Source organism: Spermophilus citellus (assembly GCF_964194105.1).
Source record: "Spermophilus citellus genome assembly, chromosome: 1".
NCBI lineage: Eukaryota > Metazoa > Chordata > Mammalia > Rodentia > Sciuridae > Spermophilus > Spermophilus citellus.
The window spans coordinates 75,666,051-75,686,677 of NC_138182.1; the positions used below are offsets into that span (position 1 = coordinate 75,666,051).

Genomic DNA, 20,627 nt, shown 5'->3' on the forward strand with positions numbered 1-20,627 from the left:
AAAGCACAAGGTTTTACTTTTTATAAAGTTCAATTTATTACTTGCTTTTGTGATTAATGTTTGTATCCCATTAAAGGCATCTTTGCCTACCAATATTACAAAGATATTTTCCTACATTTTCTTCTGGCTGCTTTCTTTTTTGTCGTGCTGGAGATTGAACCCAAGGCAGATTCTCTACCATTCCAGCCCTAGCTTTTTAGTTGTAAGTTTTCATTTTTAAGTCTGTGATACATCTTTTTTTTTTTTTTAAACATTTATTCTTTTTTTAGTTTTTGGTGGACACAACATCTTTGTTTATATGTGGTGCTGAGGATCGAACCCGGGCCGCACGCATGCCAGGCGAGAGCGCTACTGCTTGAGCCACATCCCCAGCCCCTGTGATACATCTTAAATTAATTTTGTATATGGTGTGAGGTATGGGTTAAGGAATTAATAAATTACGTGATTTAAAGATATTAAAAGGTTTCAGTGATCAAGGCATTATGGTATGGTATTAACATATAAACAGATCAATGGAATAGAAGACAGTCTAGAAATAGAACCACATATATAGTCAGTTGATTTTTTTTATTTTTGCAACATTAGAGATTGAACCCAGGCCTTGTGCATGCTTAGGCAAGTGCTTTACACTAAGCTTTATCCCCAGCACCAGTCAGTTGATTTTAGAAGTTACCAAATTATCTTGATAAGAAAAGCAAGGATTTTTTTTTTTTTTTTTTTTTTTTTTTAACAAATGGTGCTGGCTGGGTGCCATGCCATGCCAACACCTCTAATCCCAGTGGCTCAGGAGGCTAAGGCAGGAGAATCATGAGTTCAAAGCTAGTCTCAGCAAAAAGCAAGGTTATAAGCCACTTAGTGAGAACCCTGTTCCTAAATAAAATACAAAATAGGGCTGGGATCCAGTGCCCCTGTGTTAAATCCCCAGTACCCTTCCCCACTGCAAAAAAAAAAAGAAGTTGGGGGCCTGTGGATGTGGCTCACCAATCTGTTTCTTTATATGCCAATACCATACCATAATGCCTTGATTACTGAAGCCTTTTAATATCTTGAACCTCTAGGTTCAATCCCCAGTACCAAAAAAAAAAATGCTGAAGGATTGTTTTCACTTGTATGGAAATAAATTTGTTTTTAGTTGTAGGTGGACACAATACCTTTATTTCACTTATTTATTTTTATGTGGTGCTGAGGATCGAACACAGGGTCTCACACGTGTGAGGCGTGGAAATAAATTTGATTCCATTTTATTCCTTATACAAAAATGAAGTTGAAGTGAATCATAAACATAACTAACATTTTTAATCCCATTTCACTGATAGGATTTACATAGTTAGCTTCAGGAGGAATTAACCCTCAAGTGCTAGGTTTATTAAATAGAACAAACAATAAATACCGATAGTTCACTTTTAAGTTATTCTTCCCCCCAGGATAAATGTATTTTATTATTAAAATAAAATAAGAGGATGGTTAATAGCAACTCTTTCTTTTATTATTTATTTACTTATTCTAATTAGGTATACATGACAGCAGAATGCATTTTGATTCATGGTACACAATTGCTTAATATGTTTTTCAGGGAAGACTTATGCTATCTTTATGTATACTGTTCCTAATATTCATCAATGCTTTTGGAGGTGGCTTATAGAAGAGCATAGTGAACAATTTGATAATAGATGAAAAAATTTTTAAATGTTATCTTTTAAAAATAGTGCATGGAGGAGTTGGGGATGTGGCTCAAGTGGTAGCGTGCTTGCCTGGCGTGTGTGAGGCATTGGGTTCGATCCTCAGCACCACATAAAAATAAAATAAAAATATTGTGTCCACCTAAAAAAACTAAAAAATACTTAAAAAAATAGTGCATGACAAAAGTAATATCTGGGGCTAGGGTTGTGGCTCAGTGGTAGAGTGCTCACCTAGCACATGCAAGGTGCTGGGTTCGATCCTCAGCACCACATAAAAATAAGTAAGTAAAAAATAAAGGAATTGTGTCCAACTAAAACTAAAAAATATTTTTTAAAAAAGTAATATTAGGGGCTAGGGTTGTGGCTCAGTGGTAGAGTGCTCACCTAGCATGCATGAGGCACTGGGTTCAATCCTCAGCACCACATAAATGAAAAATAAAGATATCATGTATTATGTTCACCTGAAGCTAAAAAATAAATATTAAAAAAGTAATATCAGAAGATGTAAAAATTGGCAGATACATAGTTCAGATAGACAGCAGCCTTATATCCACATTTTTAATTTTTTTCTTTTTCTGTACTGGAGATTGAACTCGGGGCTTCACACATGTGCTAAGCAAATGCTGTTTAGCTACATTTCCAAACCTTTTCATTTTATTTTGTGACAAATCTCACTGAGTTAACCAGACTGCCTTCAAATTTGAGATCCTTCTGCCTTAGTCTTCTGAGGTGCTAGAATTACAGGTGTGGGCCATTGCACCTGTCTCAGACTTTCTTAAGTAACTTCATTACCTACCATTCTAATCCCCTAGAAGAAAGTCTGAAATACAATAATTCATTTTTGAGTAATGCAAAGTAATTCACAGTCACTTTCCAAACAGGCATCATATTCTGATATACTACAGAAGTTTCAAAAACATGCTTTTCTCCCACATAGTAGGTAAATATTTTGAAGTAATTAATAGTAGTCCTTCTACAAAGCCCAACAAAGGAAAAAAGAACTAAGTAGTAATATTTTTTGTTGTATCTGTTAACTACAACTTGACAAAGACATCTGAAAACATCTTTGTGCATTGTGATATGAAGATCTTAAAACTGAAATCTTGCTGGGCACAGTGGTGCATGCCTGTAATCCCAGTGGGTCCAGAGGCTAAGGCAGGAGGACTACAAATTCAAAGCTAGCCTCAGAAATTTAGCAAAGCCTTGTCTCAAAATTAAAAAAAAAAAAAAATTAAAAATTAAAAAAAAATTGGGGTTGTGGTTCAAAGGTTAAGTGCTCCAGCTCAATACCTGGTATTCAACCCCCCCCCCCGAATTAAAAAAAAAACGCTGAAATCTTGCAATTAGTGACTTTTTGTTGAATCACATACATAGTCATAAAATGTAAAGACTGAATCTCCACATCTAAGCCACCGGTTCTCAATCAGGGGTTGATTTTGACCCCTTCGAGGGCATTTGGCAATGTTGGGACATTTTTTTTACAGTCATATCTTGAGGGATGCTGCTAGCATCTAGTGGATAGAAGCCATGGCTGATGCTAAACATTCTGTAGTGAATGTGAAATAGTCCTTAAAATAGTCCTTAAAAGGATACTGCCCCCAAAAACTTGTAACCAAAGGATATGTGGGTAAGTGGGTATTGTATATGCTGAGTCTGGTGAGAGGAAGGAAAACTAAATTTCGGTCTTTCTAAGCTGGGAGGAAAAATCAGTAATTAGAGATACAAATAAGTTACTAAAAGATGTGGAAATAGTAAGGGACCGTGGCTGTAATTTAGGAATAGAGCACTTGCCTAGCGTGAGTATGGTCCTAGGTTTGATCCCCAGCAACACACACACCAAAAGAAAAAAAAAACCCACAGTTTAAAAGCTGTATTTTTGGTTAACCCTAACTTCGCAGAAAGGGGAAATGAGTAGAGGGATAGAGGGCTGTTATTTGTTTTAGTTAACTTGGTTTAACTGGTTGGTTGGTTGGTTGGTTGGTTGGTTGATTGATTGATTGATTGATTTTTGGTATCAGAGATTGAATTCAAGGGCACTTGACCACTGAGCCACATCCCCAGCCCTGTTTTGTATTTTATTTAGAGACAGGGTCTCACTGAGTTCCTTAGCACTTGCTTTTAATGTGTACTATTGCTTTCAATAGGAATATATAATTATACACATCTTATCCCCAAAGGTCATAAATTTTCAGTTTAGTAATCTCATGAGTAGCAAACCTAATAGATTTTTGTTTTTTGAGTTGGGGGGTCTCACTGTTGCCCAGGTTGGTCTCTTGTTATTGTTTGGATTTGGAATATCCCCTCAAAAGCTCCTATGTTGAAAATGTGGTCCCCAGTGCAGCAAGGTTCAGAAGCAGGGATTTTAGACATTGATTGAAACATCATCAGTGGAATAATCTATTTGATGGATTAATAATTTGAATGGTGGTAATTGTAGGTAGGTAGGGCATGGCTGGAGGAAGTAGGTTCACTGGGGGCATGGCCCTGGACACTTTATCTGACCCTGGCCCCTGCCACTCCACACATACACCCCACCCCTCTGCTTCCCAGCTGCCTTGAGCTGAACAGCTCAACATCCCAGTATTGGAATACCTGCCATGGTATTCTGCTTCACCCAGAACAATGGAGTCAGCCAACAATGGACTAAGTAAGATCTTTGAAATGAACCAAAATAAATTTTTCCTCTTTTAAATAAATTTTTTTTTGTTGTAGATGGACATAATAGCTTTATTTATTTGTTTGTTCATTTGTTTATTTGTGGTGCTGAGGATCAAACCCAGTGCCTCACTCATGCCAGGCAGGCACTCTACCACTGAGCCATAACCCTAGCCCATTCTAAGTTGTTCTTATCAGGTATTTTGGTCACAGCAAAAGCTGACTAGATTATGGCAGTTTCCTTGGCCATGATCATGCAGGTGGCCTTGTTCTGCTCCAGTCTGTCTGAATTCATTTGAGTGGGTGGAGGTGGTATCCCCACTGAGCTCTTTGAAGAGAGATCACAGAATCCCAGTGCAAAATGGCCAGATTGCAATAATAAAGGAATTTATTGGCCTTTGTAATTGAATAGCCCAAGGATAGACCTGGCTTGAAGCATAACTGGATTCAAAGACTCAGTGCTCTCATAAGGACTAATTTTTTTTTTTTCCTCCATCTTAGCTTTGGCTACATTCAAATGGGTTCTTCCCAGGGGTTGACAAGAATGGCTTTTATATCCACTCAATTTCAGGTCAAGTAAAGACATAAGGACTTTTCTTCATTGAACACAACAAAAGCCTTAGAATTGAATGACATTGAGCTGATTTGGGTCATATAACCATTCTTGAACCAACTGCTGTGGTCAGCCTAATTCATGGAGAGGAGGCAGCCTCACCCAAAACAGGAAAGGGAAGTACCCTATAGGGAAAACTAGGGTGCTATTTCCAGAAGAGAGGGAAATTGATGCTAGGCAGGCAAAAATAAGAGTTATATATTAAAATATAAAAGATCTTTTCTGTGTTACCCCTTTTACAAACTCATCAGTTTGATAGTCTTTAACTAAAATAAATACATAAAATATGTATATTTGAAAAAAAAAAGAAAGAAAAGCTTACTACACAGTCTCAAACTCATGGGCTCAAGTGATCCTCCTGCTTCAGTCTCCCCCATAGCTAAGTGTGCACCATTACTCCCTGATCTAGTAGTTCTTTTTATTGTTGATGTTTTCCCTAGACGCTTTAGTTGGTGCCTTCCTTACCTACTTTTTATTTTCTTCCAGTTATCATTCAGCAAAATGTTCTGAAGTAAAATGTAACTGAAGAATGAAGTAGTTACACTAAAATATTGTTGAAAAATTTTTTTTTCCAAAAGAATCTTACATGGGTGTTTCTAGAAGAGAGTGCCTGAGTGATATAAATGGGGAAGACATGAGCAGTTTAACTTTAGAATCTAGAGTATAGGGCAGGCCAGACTCAGTGGTTCATTCTTGTAATTCCAGCAACTTGGGAGGCTTGAGGCAGGAGAATCACAAGTTTAAGGCCAGCTTCAGCAAATTAGTAAGGCCCTCAGCAACTTAGTCCCTGACTCAAAAAGGGTTAGGGATGTGTCTCAGTGGTAAAGCACCTCTGGGTTCAATCCCCAGTACCCACACCCTCAAAAAAGGTGGGGCACGCCTGTAATCCCAGCAGTTCAGGAGGCTTGAGACAAAAGGATAGAGAGTTCAAAGCCAGCCTTAGCAATGATGAGGCACTAAGCAATTCAGTGAGACCCTGTCTCTAAATAAAATACAAAATAGGGCTGGGAATGTGGCTCAGTGGTTGAGTGCCCCTGAATACAATTCCTGGTACTAAAAAAAAAAAAAAAAAAAAAAAAAAAGGTCGGGAGCTGGAATTATACCTCAGTGGAAGAGCACTTGCCTAGCACATATGAGGCACTGGGTGCTATCCTTGGCACCACAAAAAAATAAACAAAAGCATTGTATCTATATACAACTTAAAGAATGAATATAGGGCAAAAGATCCATGAATCTTTGTACCAACAGGTAGCTGGATCATCCAGCCTTGTCTTTTTATCAATTACAAAGAATAATTGAATATCCATATGTATTTCAGTAATAGCTAACATGAGTTCTCTGTGGTGCCATATGCCTACGTTTTCTCATTTATTCATCTAAATAATCTTCACAATAAGTATAATTAATATTCTCATTGTAGTTTGAGGAATCTGAAATTTAGGAGATTAAGTTACTTGCAAAACATCATATATATTTGGGAAGTAGCCTGTTCATTGAGAACTGTAAAATCTCAATTCTTTACCAAGAAATGCAGGAAGGAAAGAGAAAAGACCTAAACTTGGGCTTTTGTCTCATTCAGTAGCCCTTCCAGTCCCATGGGGTTTTTTTTAACATATTTTGATGATTTCCAAGTACATATTTCCAGTTTGTATTTCTCTCTTGAGTTTAGGCAAATGTATCCTTTTATACTCTTCCTCTGAATATTCTACATATATCTTAGACTCACTATCTTAAACCTGATTTCCTTCTTTCCCGTATCACTAAATGACCCCATGATCCAATCAGATGGTCATTCTTTACTTTTCCTTCTTCCTTGATCCCCATGGCCATTTAATAACTTACTAATTCAGATTCTATTCCTAAGCATGTTTCACTCAATCCTATTTCTATTGCTATAATCCTGACATAGTTACCATAATTTCTCCACAGACTTATCACCATGGCTTCTTGACTGACCTGTACTTCTATTCTTACATACTTACTGTTGGAAATTCATAACAAAATCAGAGTAGTCTTTCTGAAGTACAAATCTATCATTTATCTGCCTTTTCTTTTTACTTCTGTGCTGCCATGTTGCTTTCAGAATTAAATGGTGTTCAGTTTGTGTTATATATAGCTAAGAGGATACCATTTACATCTCATACATCTTTGTTATTTTGAACCATTTTTGCATTATTTTATTGACACCAAAATAGTTTGTTTTTATTATAGATGTCAGTTGATGGCAATAAAATAAAAATCAAAATTAAATTTGTCTGATAGACTTGACAATTTGGTGAAAAAGTATCAATGTATAACATTCTTCTTTGAATTTATAGTGTTTAATATAACGTCAAGGGGCTGGGGTTGTGGCTCAGCAGTAAAGTGCTTGCCTAGCAAGTGTGAGGCCTTGGGTTCGATCCTCAGCACCACATATAAATTAATAAAATAAAGGTATTATGTCCAACTACAACTAAAAAAAAAATATTAAAGTGTGTGTGTGTGTGTGTGTATATGTGTGTGTGTGTGTGTGTGTGTGTGTGTGTGTGTGTATGAAAAAATAATCCAGGGGGCTGGGGCTGGGGCTCAGTGGTGGAGCACCTGCCTCACATGTGTGAGGCACTGGGTTCTGTCCCCAGCACCACATAAACACACAGTATCTTTATTCATTTTTGTCCACAACTAAAAATATATTTAAAAAAAAATACGTGGGCTTGGGTTGTGGCTCAGTGGTAGAGCACTTGCCTAGCACATGTGAGGCACTGGGTTTGATTCTCAGTACCACATTTAAAAATAAATAAATAAAATAAAGGTATTATGTCCATCTATAATGAAAAATCTAAAAAAAATGCTGAATGATTTCTCTGATTTATGGATGCTAATTCATAATATGCTACGGGGGTGGGTGGGTGGGAAGATTAAATGAACTCTAGATAGGGCAGAGGGGAAAAGGGGAGGGTGGGCTAGGGAGGAGACATAGGGGTAGGAAAGACGGTGGAATACGATGGTCATTTGTACCCTAAGTACATGTATGAAGACATGAAGAATGTGACTCTACTTTGTGTACAACCAGAGACATAAAAAGTTGTGCTCTATCTGTATAGTATGAATTGTAATGCATTCTGTTAAATAACAAATTAAAATTAAAAATTTTAAAAGAAAAAATAGTAATATATGGGCTTTTAAGAGTCTAAGAAGTTCCAGACTAGCCTGGAAAACATAGGGAGACCGTGTTTCAAAATAAAAGTTATTTCTATAATTGAGAGTTCTCTCATGTCATACATGTGTGCATGTATGGTATTGAAGGAATTCTTTATGGCAGTTTCACTGCTCCAAGTAATTGCTGTTTTGTGGGGTGTGGTGGCACACACCTGTAATCTCAGCAACTCAGGTGGCTGAGGCAGGAGAATCCTAAGGTTGAGGCCAGCCCGGGCCACTTAGTAAGACTGTCTCAAACTGAAAATGAAAATTGTTGGGGATATAGCTTAAAGGTAGAGCACCCTAGGATCAATCCCCAGTACCACAATGAATTAATGAATTTTAATTTTATTGACCTTTACATGAATTTTATACAAATTTTATTGGGATATAATTAACATACCCTACAATTTGCCATAGATAATTTTATTTATTTAATATTTTTTAATTATTTTTTTTAGTTGTAGTTGTACACAATATCTTTGTTTTTATTTATTTATTTTTTATGTGGTGCTGAGGATCGAACCCAGGGCCCTGCACACGCTAGGAGAGCCCTCTACCACTGAGCCACAACCCCAGCCCCCACCATAGATAATTTTAAAACATTCTTACCACTAAACCCCATCTCTTAAAAGTCAATTGCAAGCTGGGCGTGGTGGCACATGCCTGTAATCCCAGCAGTAAGGGAGGCCTGAGACGGGAGGATTGCAAGTTCAAGCCAGACTCAGCCTTGGTGAGGAACTAAGCAATTCAGTGAGACCCTGTCTCTAAAATAAAAAGCAAAATAGGGCTGGGAATGTGGATCAGTGGTTGAGTGCCCCTGAATTCAGTCCCCAGTAACCTCCTACCCAAAAATCAATTGCCATTCTCTCCCCACCAACACACACAAATCCTAGACAACTAAAATTTACCTTCTGTCTATAAATTTGCCTGTTCTTGATGTGGAAAAGACTACAGTAAACAAAGACGAATGGGGGGAGAGAAACGGAGAGAGAAGGGAAAGCATATGGAAATGGTAGGAGACCTTCAAGGATACATAAAATTATAAGAGGCTATGAGGGGCAAGGGGGAGGGAAAAAAAGGGAGAGAATTGAATAACAGCAGGGGAGGTAGAGAGGGAAGATGGGAGAGGAGGGGAGGGGAGGGGGGATAGTAGGGGATAGGAAAGGTAGCAGAATACAACAGACACTAATATGGCATTATGTAAAAATGTGAATATGTAACAGATGTGATTCTGCAATCTATATTTGGGGTGAAAATGGGAGTTCAAAACACAATTTGAGTCTAATGTATGAAAGATGATATATCATGAGCTATGTAATGCTTTAAATAATCAATAAAAAAATTAAAAAAAATCCATTGACTGTAAAAAAAAAATTACATATTCAAATGATACCATTTGGTATATTAGAGCTAAATAAAATGTATTATCAATATTAAAAAAAAAAATTTGCCTGTTCTTGAAATTTGACATCAGTGGACTTAAAATGAGGTATTTTCTGACAGACTTCTTTCATGTATGCTACTGTTTTCAGGGTTCATCTGTGTTGTAATACCTATTAGTACTTCATTTGTTTTTATTGCCATACTGTTCATTGAATGGCTGACACTGTATTTTCCTACCCATTATTTGTGACAGACATTAGAATTATTTCATTTTTTTTCTCTTAGGAATACAGTTGCTGTGAACATTTATGTGTTTTTGTGTGGGCTTATGTTTTTGTATTTACCTTGGGTGGAAAACTTGGAATAGAATTACTTGGTCATGTAATGACTATTTAAACATCAGAGAAACTGGCATACTTTTTTTGTATGTTTGCTACCAGGGATTGAACCCAGGGGCACGTAGCCAGTTGCGGAGGGCCTTGCTAAGTTGCTAAGGCTGGCTTTGAACTTGGGATCCTCCTGCCTCGGCTTCCCCAGCCGCTGGGATTACAGGCATGCACCACCATGCCTGGCAAACTGCAACAGCAGATACATCATTTTATATTCCCACCAGCACCTTAGGGAGGTTCTAGTTGGATATTTTCCCCAGTACTGAGGATTGAGTACCAGGCCTTCCATAGGTTATACAAGTGCTCTGCTACTGAGCTATATCCCCAGCCTTTTTTTTTTTTTTTTTTTTTTTTAAGTTAAGGTCTTGCTAAATTTCCCAGGCTGGCCTCCAACTTGTGATCCTCCTGTCTCAGCCTCCATAGTATCTGGGATTATAAGTATGGATCACCTCCCCTATCTAGTTCTCTACATCCTTATCAACATTTATAATTGTCTATTTATTATAGTCATCCTTATAAATGGGAAGTGGTGTGCTTTATTGTTTTGATTTGCATTTCTTTGATTGCTAATGATGAGTATCATTTCATGTGTTTATTGGGCATTCCTATATACATTAATTTTTGAAATGTTAAGAATTTAAGGGCTGAGGCTGTAGCTCAGTGTAGAGTGCCCGCCTTGCATGTGTGAGACACTGGGTTTGATCCTCAGCACCACATAAAAATAATTAAAGATATTGTGTCCAGCTACAACTAAAAAAGAAAAAAAAAAAGAATTTAAAATGGGGGGCTGGCGTTGTGGCTCAGTGGTAGTGTGTTTGCCTAGCATGCGTGAGGCACTGAGTTTGATTCTCAACACCATATACAGATAAGTAAAATAAAGGCCCATCGACAACTAAAAAACATTTTTAAAAAAAAGTATTTAAAATGAAGTTGTAATTTCTTATTTATTCCCAGATGACAGAAGCAAAGTCAAAAGCATCAGCATTAGAAAACGGAAAAAGGAATGCCATCAGAGAAGAAAATGAAAGAAAATTATATGGATCATCAAATACACTTTTGGAAAAAATAGAAGGAATACCAGAAAAAAAGGAAAAGAGTTTGGAACTACAGGTTTCAGCAGAATGTACCCCAGATACATTACTGAACAAACAGAATGTGAATTTACTTTCTTCCATGTCAACCATAGCTGATAAATTTCAAGAGCAACTGGAAAACAAAACTTCAGAAGATTCCATTATACCAGTTGTGCTTTCTGCAGATCCAGGTACATGGCCCCGAATTCTGAATATTAAACAACGGGATACTCTTGTTGAAAATGATCCACCTCAAGTAAAAAATTTTAACTTTCCAAAAGACAATACAGGGAGAAAGTTTTCAGAAACTTACTATACACGAATTCTTCCAAGTGGTGAAAAAGCAACTAGATCCTGGCTACTTTATTCAACCTCAAAAGATTCTGTGTTTTGCCTGTATTGCAAACTCTTTGGAGAAGGAAAAAATCAATTGAAAAATGAGAATGGATGCAAAGATTGGCAGCATTTATCACATATTCTTAGTAAACATGAAGAAAGTGAAATGCACATCAATAATAGTGTTAAGTATTCAAAATTAAAATCTGATTTGAAAAAAAATAAAACTAATGAAGCTGGAAAACATAGATTCTATGAAGATGAGAAGAATGATGGTGTACAGCTATTATATACGTAACATACCTGATTTGGATTTTGACATGACAGTGTCTTACATTACTCAGAAAAGATCTGTACCATAAGTTAGTACCCTTAAGTTATGAGTCTCCTATACAGAGTAACTTGCAACAGTTCATTAGCAATAAGTATAATAGCAAATAGTCAAGAATGTTCCTATTCCATATCTACAACTAATTGGATTCAGTAGTAATTATCTAAGATTTTACTAAGTATAGTTTTCAACTGTCAGTCTGTCAATTCTCATGTTTTTAAAATTGATATTTGAGAAGTGTCATGTTTACAAGGAGTTTAGTATTCTTGTACTATGAAAAAGAAAGGAAAGACTTGAAATTATTAATGCCATTTTGAATAAGATACCTGTGTGAATAAGCATTCTCATTAAAGTAAAAACATTGTTTAAGAACAGAATGGAGGGCTGGGGATGTGGCTCAAGCGGTAGTGCACTCGTTTGGCATGCGTGCGGCCCGGGTTCTATCCTCAGCACCACATACAAACAAAGATGTTGTGTCCGCCGATAACTAAAAAATAAATATTAAAAAAATTCTCTCTCTCTCTCTCTCTCTAAAAAAAAATTTAAAAAAAAAAAGAACAGAATGGAATCTGAAACTACAGCTTTTTACTGTTAAACCAAATATTTGATTTATTTCTTTTGAACAAAACATTTTTCTATCTGAGCAAAAGAGCATTATTTCTTATATTAAATTAAGATGACTAATTTGCATTTTTGTTTTATATTTTTGTTAAAAATTTAATTTGTAAATGTTTAGCTTTTGTTGTATGAGAACTATAAGCATAAAGAATATATTCCTATTTTTTGTTGATTCAAATGTAAGAAATATTAAAATAAAAATATATCTCTATCAAGTTAATTTTTCTGTATTGGGGGTAGTTTGTTCTTCCTGTGAAAGATGACTATATATATATATATATATATATATATATACACATATACACACACACACACATGAAATTTGAAATAGATTTAAATTTTTTTTTGATACGGTCAGCTAGTGTCCTCATCACTATGAATTTAGTAATTCTTTTTTTTTTAATCAGGAATTGAACCCAGGCTACATCCTTATCCCTTTTTTATTTTGAGACTGGGCCTCGATAAATTGCTGAGGCCAGCTTTGAACTTGGGAACCTCCTGCCTCAGCCTCTCAAGCTGCTGGGATTACAGGCATGTGCCACTGTGCCTGGAAGTAATTCTCTCTTTCTTCCCCCCCCCGCCCACCATGCCAGTTTTTTGTTGGTTGGTTGGTGGTGCTGGGGACTGAACCCAGGGCCTTATGCATGTGAGGCAAGCACTCTCTACCATGTGAGCCATATCCCCAGCCCCATCTGATGCCAGTTTTATCATATTAAAATCTTACATATACTTGGGCTTATACTTTCAAGGCTTTTCTTGTGCAACAGTTGTATTTGATAAGAAGATAACATTCTTTTCTTTTTCCCCCTCCCTGTGGTGCTGGGCATTGAACACAGGGGCACTCTACCACTGAATTACACTCCCAGCCCTTTTTATTTTGAGACAGGGTCTCCCTAAGTTGCCTTGAACTTGTGATCCTCCTACCTCAGCCCCATCAGAATATCTGGGATTATAGGTACACACCACTATGTCTGGCCCCAATTTGTTTTATAAGGCCAGAAATAGCCAGATGATAAATTCAAAAATCAGATAAGAATGAAAAATCTACAACTAGAGGCTGTGAATGTTGTGGTAGAGTGCTTGCCTAGTATGCTTGAGGTCTTGTTCAATCCCCAGCACTGCAAACAACAATAAACAAATCTACAACTAAAATGCTTAATAATGAAATATTTAACACTTCTCAGAACTCAGAAATAAGACCAAGATGATCAGTATTATCACTTCTGTTCATCATTACTTGGGATTCTAGTCAGTTCCACAGATAAATAAAAAAATATTAATAAATTTACTTTCACTGGACATGTATATACAGAAAACCCGAAAGACTATGGCAAATTAAGATTAATAGGGAATTTGGCCAATATATTAAAAAATTAATTGTATTTATTAGGAATAGAGGAAATTAAATACTTTTTACAATAGCATCTAAAAATCATATATAGGAATAATCTTTGTGAAGTTTATGCATAATCTCCACAAAAGCCTATTAAACTAGATTAAAGAAAACCTGGGATCTGGGGATTTAGTTCAGTGGTACAGCCCTTGTGTAGCATACAAGAAGACGTGGGTTCCATTAACAGTACTGGTGGGGATGTGAGGATAAGTAAAGGAAGAAGTATACTATATTCCTAACTTTGAAGACTTAATATTAACATCAAGATATCAGTTCGTCCAATGCTGGTCTAGTTTCAACACTATTGCAGTAAAATCGAATTTATTTATTTATTTTTTGTACCAGGGATTGAACTCAGGGGCACTCAACCACTGAGCCACATCCTCAGCCCTATTTTGTAGTTTATTTAAAGACAGGGTCTCACTGAATTGCTTAGTTCCTTGAAGTTGCTAAGGCTGGCTTTGAACTCGAAATTCTCCTGTCTCAGCCTCCCAAACCACTGGGATTACAGGCATGTGCCACTATGCCCAGCTTTTTTTTTTTTTTTAATTTAAAACAACAGAAATTTATCAAATTTTGGGGTGGAAAATAATCAACTAATTCTGAAATTTATCAGAAATGCAAAATCTTAGAATAATAATAGGTAAGACATTCTTGAAATAATACATTTAGAGGCTGTATCCCTAGTCTTTCATATCATAAAATTACAGTTAAGTCTGCTATTGTTATATAAGTATAAACAAATAGATCAATTAAATAGAGAACAGAAAGCCCCCAAACAAAACTATACATATATAATGACCTGACTTAACAGCAAAGGCATCATTGTATTTCAGTGATGAAAGGATGATCTTGTTAATAAATGGTGCTAGATTAATTGAATGTCCATATGAAAAAGTAAATGTTGGGCTAGAGATTTAGCTCAATTGGTAGAATGCTTGTCTCCCACACACAGGGCCCTGAGTTCAATCCCCAGCATCACAAAAATAAATAAATAAATAAAATGCTGATTCCCATGTTACACTATACAAAGAAATTTATCTGCAATTGATTATAGACCTAGATATGAAAAGTAAAGTTCTATGAGAAAATATTTTCGTAATCTTTTTTTTTAAGTGCTTATATATTTTATTCAGTTCTGAAATTTCTTTTTTTTATTGGTTGTTCACAACATTACAAAGCTCTTGACATATCATATTTCATACATTAGAATCAAGTGGGTTATGAACTCCCATTTTTACCCCAAATACAGATTGCAGAATCACATTGGTTACACATCACATTTTTACATACTGCCATATTAGTGACTGTTGTATTCTGCTACCTTTCCTATCCTCTACTATCCCCCCTCCCCTCCCCTCCCATCTTCTCTCTCTACCCCATCTACTGTAATTCATTTCCCTCCATGTTTGTTATCCCATTCCCCTCATAATATTTTCGTAATCTTGATATCAGCAAGAAGGTCTTAAGGGAGACCCAAAAAAGCAGTAATTATTTTTTTAAGAGGATTGACAAATTGGCCTTCATTAAAACTTAAGAATATCTGGAAGGTGGCAGTGGCTTCAGAGTTTTGGATATTCTCTAATTGCCAATAAAAAAGCAAATAGAAGCTGTGCATGGTGGCATGTGCCTATCTGTAGTCCCAGCTACTTATGAGTTGAGGCAGGAAGATCCCTAGGAGTTGGAGGTCAGCCTGGACAACATAGACACCTATTTCCTAGGTGTCAAGATTTCCCCTCAAGCCAGATGTGGTGGCCCATACCTATAATCCCGAATACTCTCAGTAATTTGGGAGGCCAAGGCAGGAGAACTGCAAGTTTGAGGCCAGTCAATGCATATTAGACCATTTCTCTAAATTAATTAATTAATTAAATAGGACTATGGATACACCTCTACCAGTGTAAGGCCCTTGGTTCAATCCTCAATACCAGGAGGAAAAAAAAGATGTCCCCACAAAAGGGGATGGAGACAATCACCAAGGACAAGTTCTGAGTGTTACCAGCTGTCTATATAGGAGAAAACAAAAGCAAAGGGCATTTGATGAATATGAGAATAGAAGAATCCCAAGAGAGGCAATAGATGTTCACTGAAAGGTCCAGAAGGTCAGTTTGAGAACAGCTGAGACAAAGATCTTCTCTTAATCCAATAACTGATTAGTATAAGGAACTCAGAAGAAGACCTTATAAAGCCCTGAAACTGAACAGTGAAGAGTTCCTTTCAGGACAAGAAATTAATTAGAGCAATCAAAATTGAGCAGGTTAGAAACCAATCAAAGAGGGCTGGGGATGTGGCTCAAGCGGTAGCGCGCTCGCCTGGCATGCGTGCGGCCCGGGTTCGATCCTCAGCACCACATACCAACAAAGATGTTGTGTCCGTCGAGAACTAAAAAATAAATATTAAAAATTCTCTCTCTCTCTCTCTCTCTCTCTCTCTCTCTCTCTCTCTCTCTCTCCTCTCACTCTCTCTTTAAAAAAAAAAAAGAAACCAATCAAAGAGGTTTTGGATAAAAATATTACAAGGATAATAGAGGTTATCTTAGAAAGCAGGTTGACAAAAGATTTTTTTTTAATACTATGCGAAAGCAGACCAAAAGAACTCTGAGATACAATAGCTTTTGAGTTACACAGCTTAATTTGGGGAAAATAAATTTGCCTTCAAGTGAGCAACAGAAAAAATATCAAGTCCAAACCCTATGCAAAATTAAAACACAAGGGATGGGGTTGTGGCTCAGTGGTAGACTGCTTGCCTAGCATGTATGAAGCACTGGGTTTGATCCTCAGCACCGTTAAAATAAATAGAAATAAAGGTATTGAAAGAAAAAAAAAGCAAACTCTTAAAAATTAAAAGCCACAAGAGATGGGGCTTGAGGTATATAGCTCAGTGCAAGAATGCATGTTTATTGTGTATAAGGCCTTGGGTTCCATCCCCAAGACCACAGAAAAGAGAGAGCTGGGCACAGTGGCACACACCTGTGATCCCAGCAACTCCAGAGGCTAACACAGGAGGATCTCAAGTTCAAAGCCAGTCTCTGCAACTTAGCGAGACCTTGTTTCCAAATAAATATAAAAAGGGCTGGAGATGTGGCTCACTGGTTAAGCGCTCCTAGGTTCAATTCCTGGTTTAGATGGATGGATAGATAGATAGATGGATAGATAGGTAAAAGGGAGGGGAAGAATAAAAGAACAGAAAGAGATAATGAAATCACACCAAAAAATTTCTCAGAAAGCATCACAACTGCAACATGTTACTTCAAAACAAGGTACATACTACAAACTTTTAAATGTACCAAAAAATAAGATGGATTAATGAATAGATGGGTAGATAGATATGTGATAAAGCAAGTATAGATACATGTCATCAGCAGATACAGGTATAAGTATACAGGGGTTTGTAAAATTATTTTCAACTGATAAAGATTGTGCCCTTGGAAAAGCATGTATATAAAAGGTAATCAATGGAAGAGTCCAAGGCAGGGAAGAGAAAGTGAATGAATAAAACAATAATATAAATACAACATTGGAAGCACAGAGCCACAGCCCAAGATTTTCCAAAAAAAATGAATATTTAAAAGTTTGGAAAACTAAAAAGATATTGTAGATCTCAAGGTCAAGGCCATCTGGGCAACTTAGGGAGATGCTGTCTCAAATTAAAAGGGTTTGTGGGGGCTGGAGTTGTAGCTCAGTGGTAGAGCGTTTGCTTAGCACATGTGAGGTACTGGATTCGATCCTCAGCACCACATGAAAATAAATGAATAAAATGAAAGTACTGTGTCCATCCACAATTAAAAAGTATTTTTTGAATGGTGGAGGGGTGGGATGTATCTCAGTTGTAATGCACCACTGGGATCCTTCCCCAGTACCACATACATAAATAATAAATAAATAAATAAATAAGGCTGGGCTGGGCGTATACTTTGTGGTAGAGCATTCCAGGTTCGATCCCCAGTAACATCAGAAAAAAAGAAAAACACAGAGGACTGTAAAATATAGGAAAACTATTTGTGATTCTTTAACACGATTAAGCTCACCTGAATAAAGATCTGGAAAAAACAAGTAGATGTTTCTAAGATATGTGGAGAGGATATTTTTCTTTTAGAAACAAGTGTCAACTCTGAGATGGAGATTTATTCTAATGGAAGCGAACTTGACAGGAAACCCCCAATCCAAACTTACCACTAAGTCTCATCTGTTCATGGTGCCCCACACCTGTAATCCCAGAGGCTTCGAGGCTGATACAGGTGGACCTTGAGTTCAAAGCCAGCCTCAGCAATAGCAAGGCACTAAGCAATTCAGTGAGACCCTGTCTCTAAATAAATACAAAATAGGGCTGGGGATGTGACTCAATGATTGAATGCCCTTGAGTTCAATTCTCGGTACCAAAAAGGAAAAGAAAAGAAAAAAAAAGGACTGGGGAGGTGACTTAGTGGTAAAGCACTGCTGGGTTCAATCCCCAATACTAAAAAATAAACTAAGTCTTTGTTACTCTCCATTGTTAGATCGACAACAAATATAAGGAGATTTATGGAGGTGTATAAAAGGAAAGTGATCCATAGTTCTGTAATCTTCATATTTCTTACAAAATAACCTTTGTTAATTACTACTGATTCTGGTTTTATACTATCTGGCTGATGTTTGTAAAAGGGTTGAAGGTGAGGACTGGGGATATAGCTCAGTTGGTACAGTGCTTGCCTATCATGCATAAGGCCCTAGGTTCAATCCCCAGTACCACAAGGAAAAAAAAAAAAAGGCCTGAAGGTGAGCTGGGGCATGGTGGCACTCACCTGTAATCCCAGTTTCTCTGGAGCCTGAAGCAGGACTTCCAGTTCTAGGTGAGTCTGGTCAATTTAGACAGACCCCATTTCAAAATAAAACATTTTTAAAAGTTTGGGGGATATAGGACAGTGGTAAAGCACTTGACCTTGCGTGTGCTAGGTCCTGGGTTCAATCACCAGTACTGAAAAAAAAAAAAAAGAAAGAAAGAAAAAAGGCTTGAAGATTTGAAGATGAAGAATATATGGAAGGGCATCAACTAAAAGAATCTTCACTTTAATCATGCTAATACTTCAACAGTGTAGTTACTTCTTTTTTTTTAATATTTATTTTTTAGTTCTCGTCGGACACAACATCTTTGTTGGTATGTGGTGCTGAGGATCGAACCCGGGCGCACGCATGCCAGGCGAGCGCGCTACCACTTGAGCCACATCCCCAGCCCCTGTAGTTACTTCTAATGGTAAAATCTGTTTTGCGCCAGATGGGGTGATACACTCCTGTAATCCCAGTGGTTTAGGAGGCTGAGGTAGGAGGATTGCAAGTGTGAGGCCAGTCTCAGCAATTTAGTGAGACCCTGTCTCAAAAAATAAAAAAGGCTGCCTATGTGTGACTCAGTGGTTAAGAACTCCTGGGTTCAATCCCCAGTTCCCTGTCCCTCTAAAAAAAAACACCCCTAGTCTTGGATACTCCGTTTTCTGTTATAACAGTAAATAGGCTAAGATACCATTTTATCACACAAAGTATCACAAGTGTCATATTTTCTTTTTTGGAGGGATACCAGGATATGAATCCAGGGACACTTTACTACTGGGCCACATTCCAGCCCTTTTTATTTTTTTATTTTGAGACAGTTGCTGAGGCTGGCCTCACACTTGTGAGTTGCTGGAATTACAGTCATGCACCAATGCGCCCAGCCAGATGAGATTTTTGTTATAGGTTGTATGTTGCAGTACTATGGATTGAACACAGGGGCGCTCTACCACTGAGCTACATCCCCAACACCAATTCCCTGCCACAAATCTTTTAATTAATTTTTTTTTTTTTTTTTTTTTTTTTTTTTTTTTGGTGCTGGGGTTTGAACCCATGGCCTTAATGCATGCAAGGCAAGCACTATACCAACTGAGCCATATCCCCAACCCTCCCTCGCCCTTTTTTTTTAAATATATTTTTAGTCGTCAATGGACCCTTATTTTATTTATTTATATGTTGTTCTGAGAATTGAACCCAGTGCCTCACATATGCTAGGCAAACACTCTACCACTGAGCTATGATCCAAATTCAATCCCCAGCTCTTTTTGTTTCCCTAAATTGCGTAGGGCCTTGCTAAATTGCTGAGACTGACCTTGAATTTGCAATTCTTCTTCCTAAACCTCCCAAATTTCTGGGATTACAGATGTGCCCCACCTTGCCCAGTAAAACTAAGATATTTATAAAGAACAAATATTTATTTAGCACCTAGTTCTGGAGGCTTCGAAGTCCAAAGGTATGATGATGGCATCTTGCAAAGAGCCTTTGAACTATGTCATCCCATGGCAGAATACAAGAAAGGACAAGAAAGAACAAGAATGAATGGGAATTGGGTCAAACTCACCCTTTTTGTCAAGAATGTATTCCTGCAGGACTTTGAGCCATAGCAAAGGAATATGGCAGCCACCATGGGCACAGACAATTTATGAAAACCTAATATACAGCCTTAAAATAGAATGTGGACCTAAATACCCAGAAGCACCCCCCTCCTTTATAAGATTTGTAACAAAAATTAATATGAATAGAATTAACAGTCCTAATGAAGTGGTGAACCCAAGAGCTATATCAGTGCTAGAAAAATGACAGAATTCATGTAGCTTCAAAGTTATTCTGTAAGAACTGCTGGGCTTAATGATGTCTAAAGAAAATATGAAACTCTCTCAACCACCAGAAGAACAGTGTTATAGCAACTAATTAAAAAAAAATACAGGCCCTCCTCACATTCAATTAAAGTAGCCTTCATTTTCTATAGTAGCGAATTTTCTAGATACCTGTTGTAGATCTGAAAGTAATAGAAAGGAAGCTCCCATTCAAAGGCAATGTGTCTTAAGATGCTATAAATCATACTAATTTTTTTGTCCATTTGAAATATATGTTGTACTATAGTAACAAAAATTATTCCCACTATAATTAATCCACTATAAATAATAACAGCGTTAATCTATGCATGAAGACAAGCAT

At 37.1% G+C, this 20,627-nt stretch overlaps 1 protein-coding gene and 1 pseudogene across 11 annotated transcripts in view; both read left to right on the forward strand.

Moving 5' to 3' along the window:
* LOC308656504 (zinc finger MYM-type protein 5-like) overlaps nucleotides 1-12,014 on the forward strand; it is a 42,450-nt gene extending 30,436 nt beyond the window's left edge. For all 10 annotated transcript variants that reach the window (XM_081307682.1, XM_081307684.1, XM_081307680.1 and 7 more), the window contains one exon: nucleotides 10,854-12,014. In XM_081307682.1, the coding sequence (XP_081163808.1) occupies nucleotides 10,854-11,606 (753 nt within the window). In that variant the 3' untranslated portion in view covers nucleotides 11,607-12,014. The remainder of the gene's footprint in view (nucleotides 1-10,853) is intronic.
* An 8,010-nt stretch (nucleotides 12,015-20,024) lies between these two features.
* Nucleotides 20,025-20,360, forward strand: LOC308641144 (ubiquitin-conjugating enzyme E2 variant 1-like; annotated as a pseudogene). The gene has a single exon. The product of its transcript is annotated as a ubiquitin-conjugating enzyme E2 variant 1-like (transcript).
* Nucleotides 20,361-20,627: the final 267 nt, after the last annotated feature.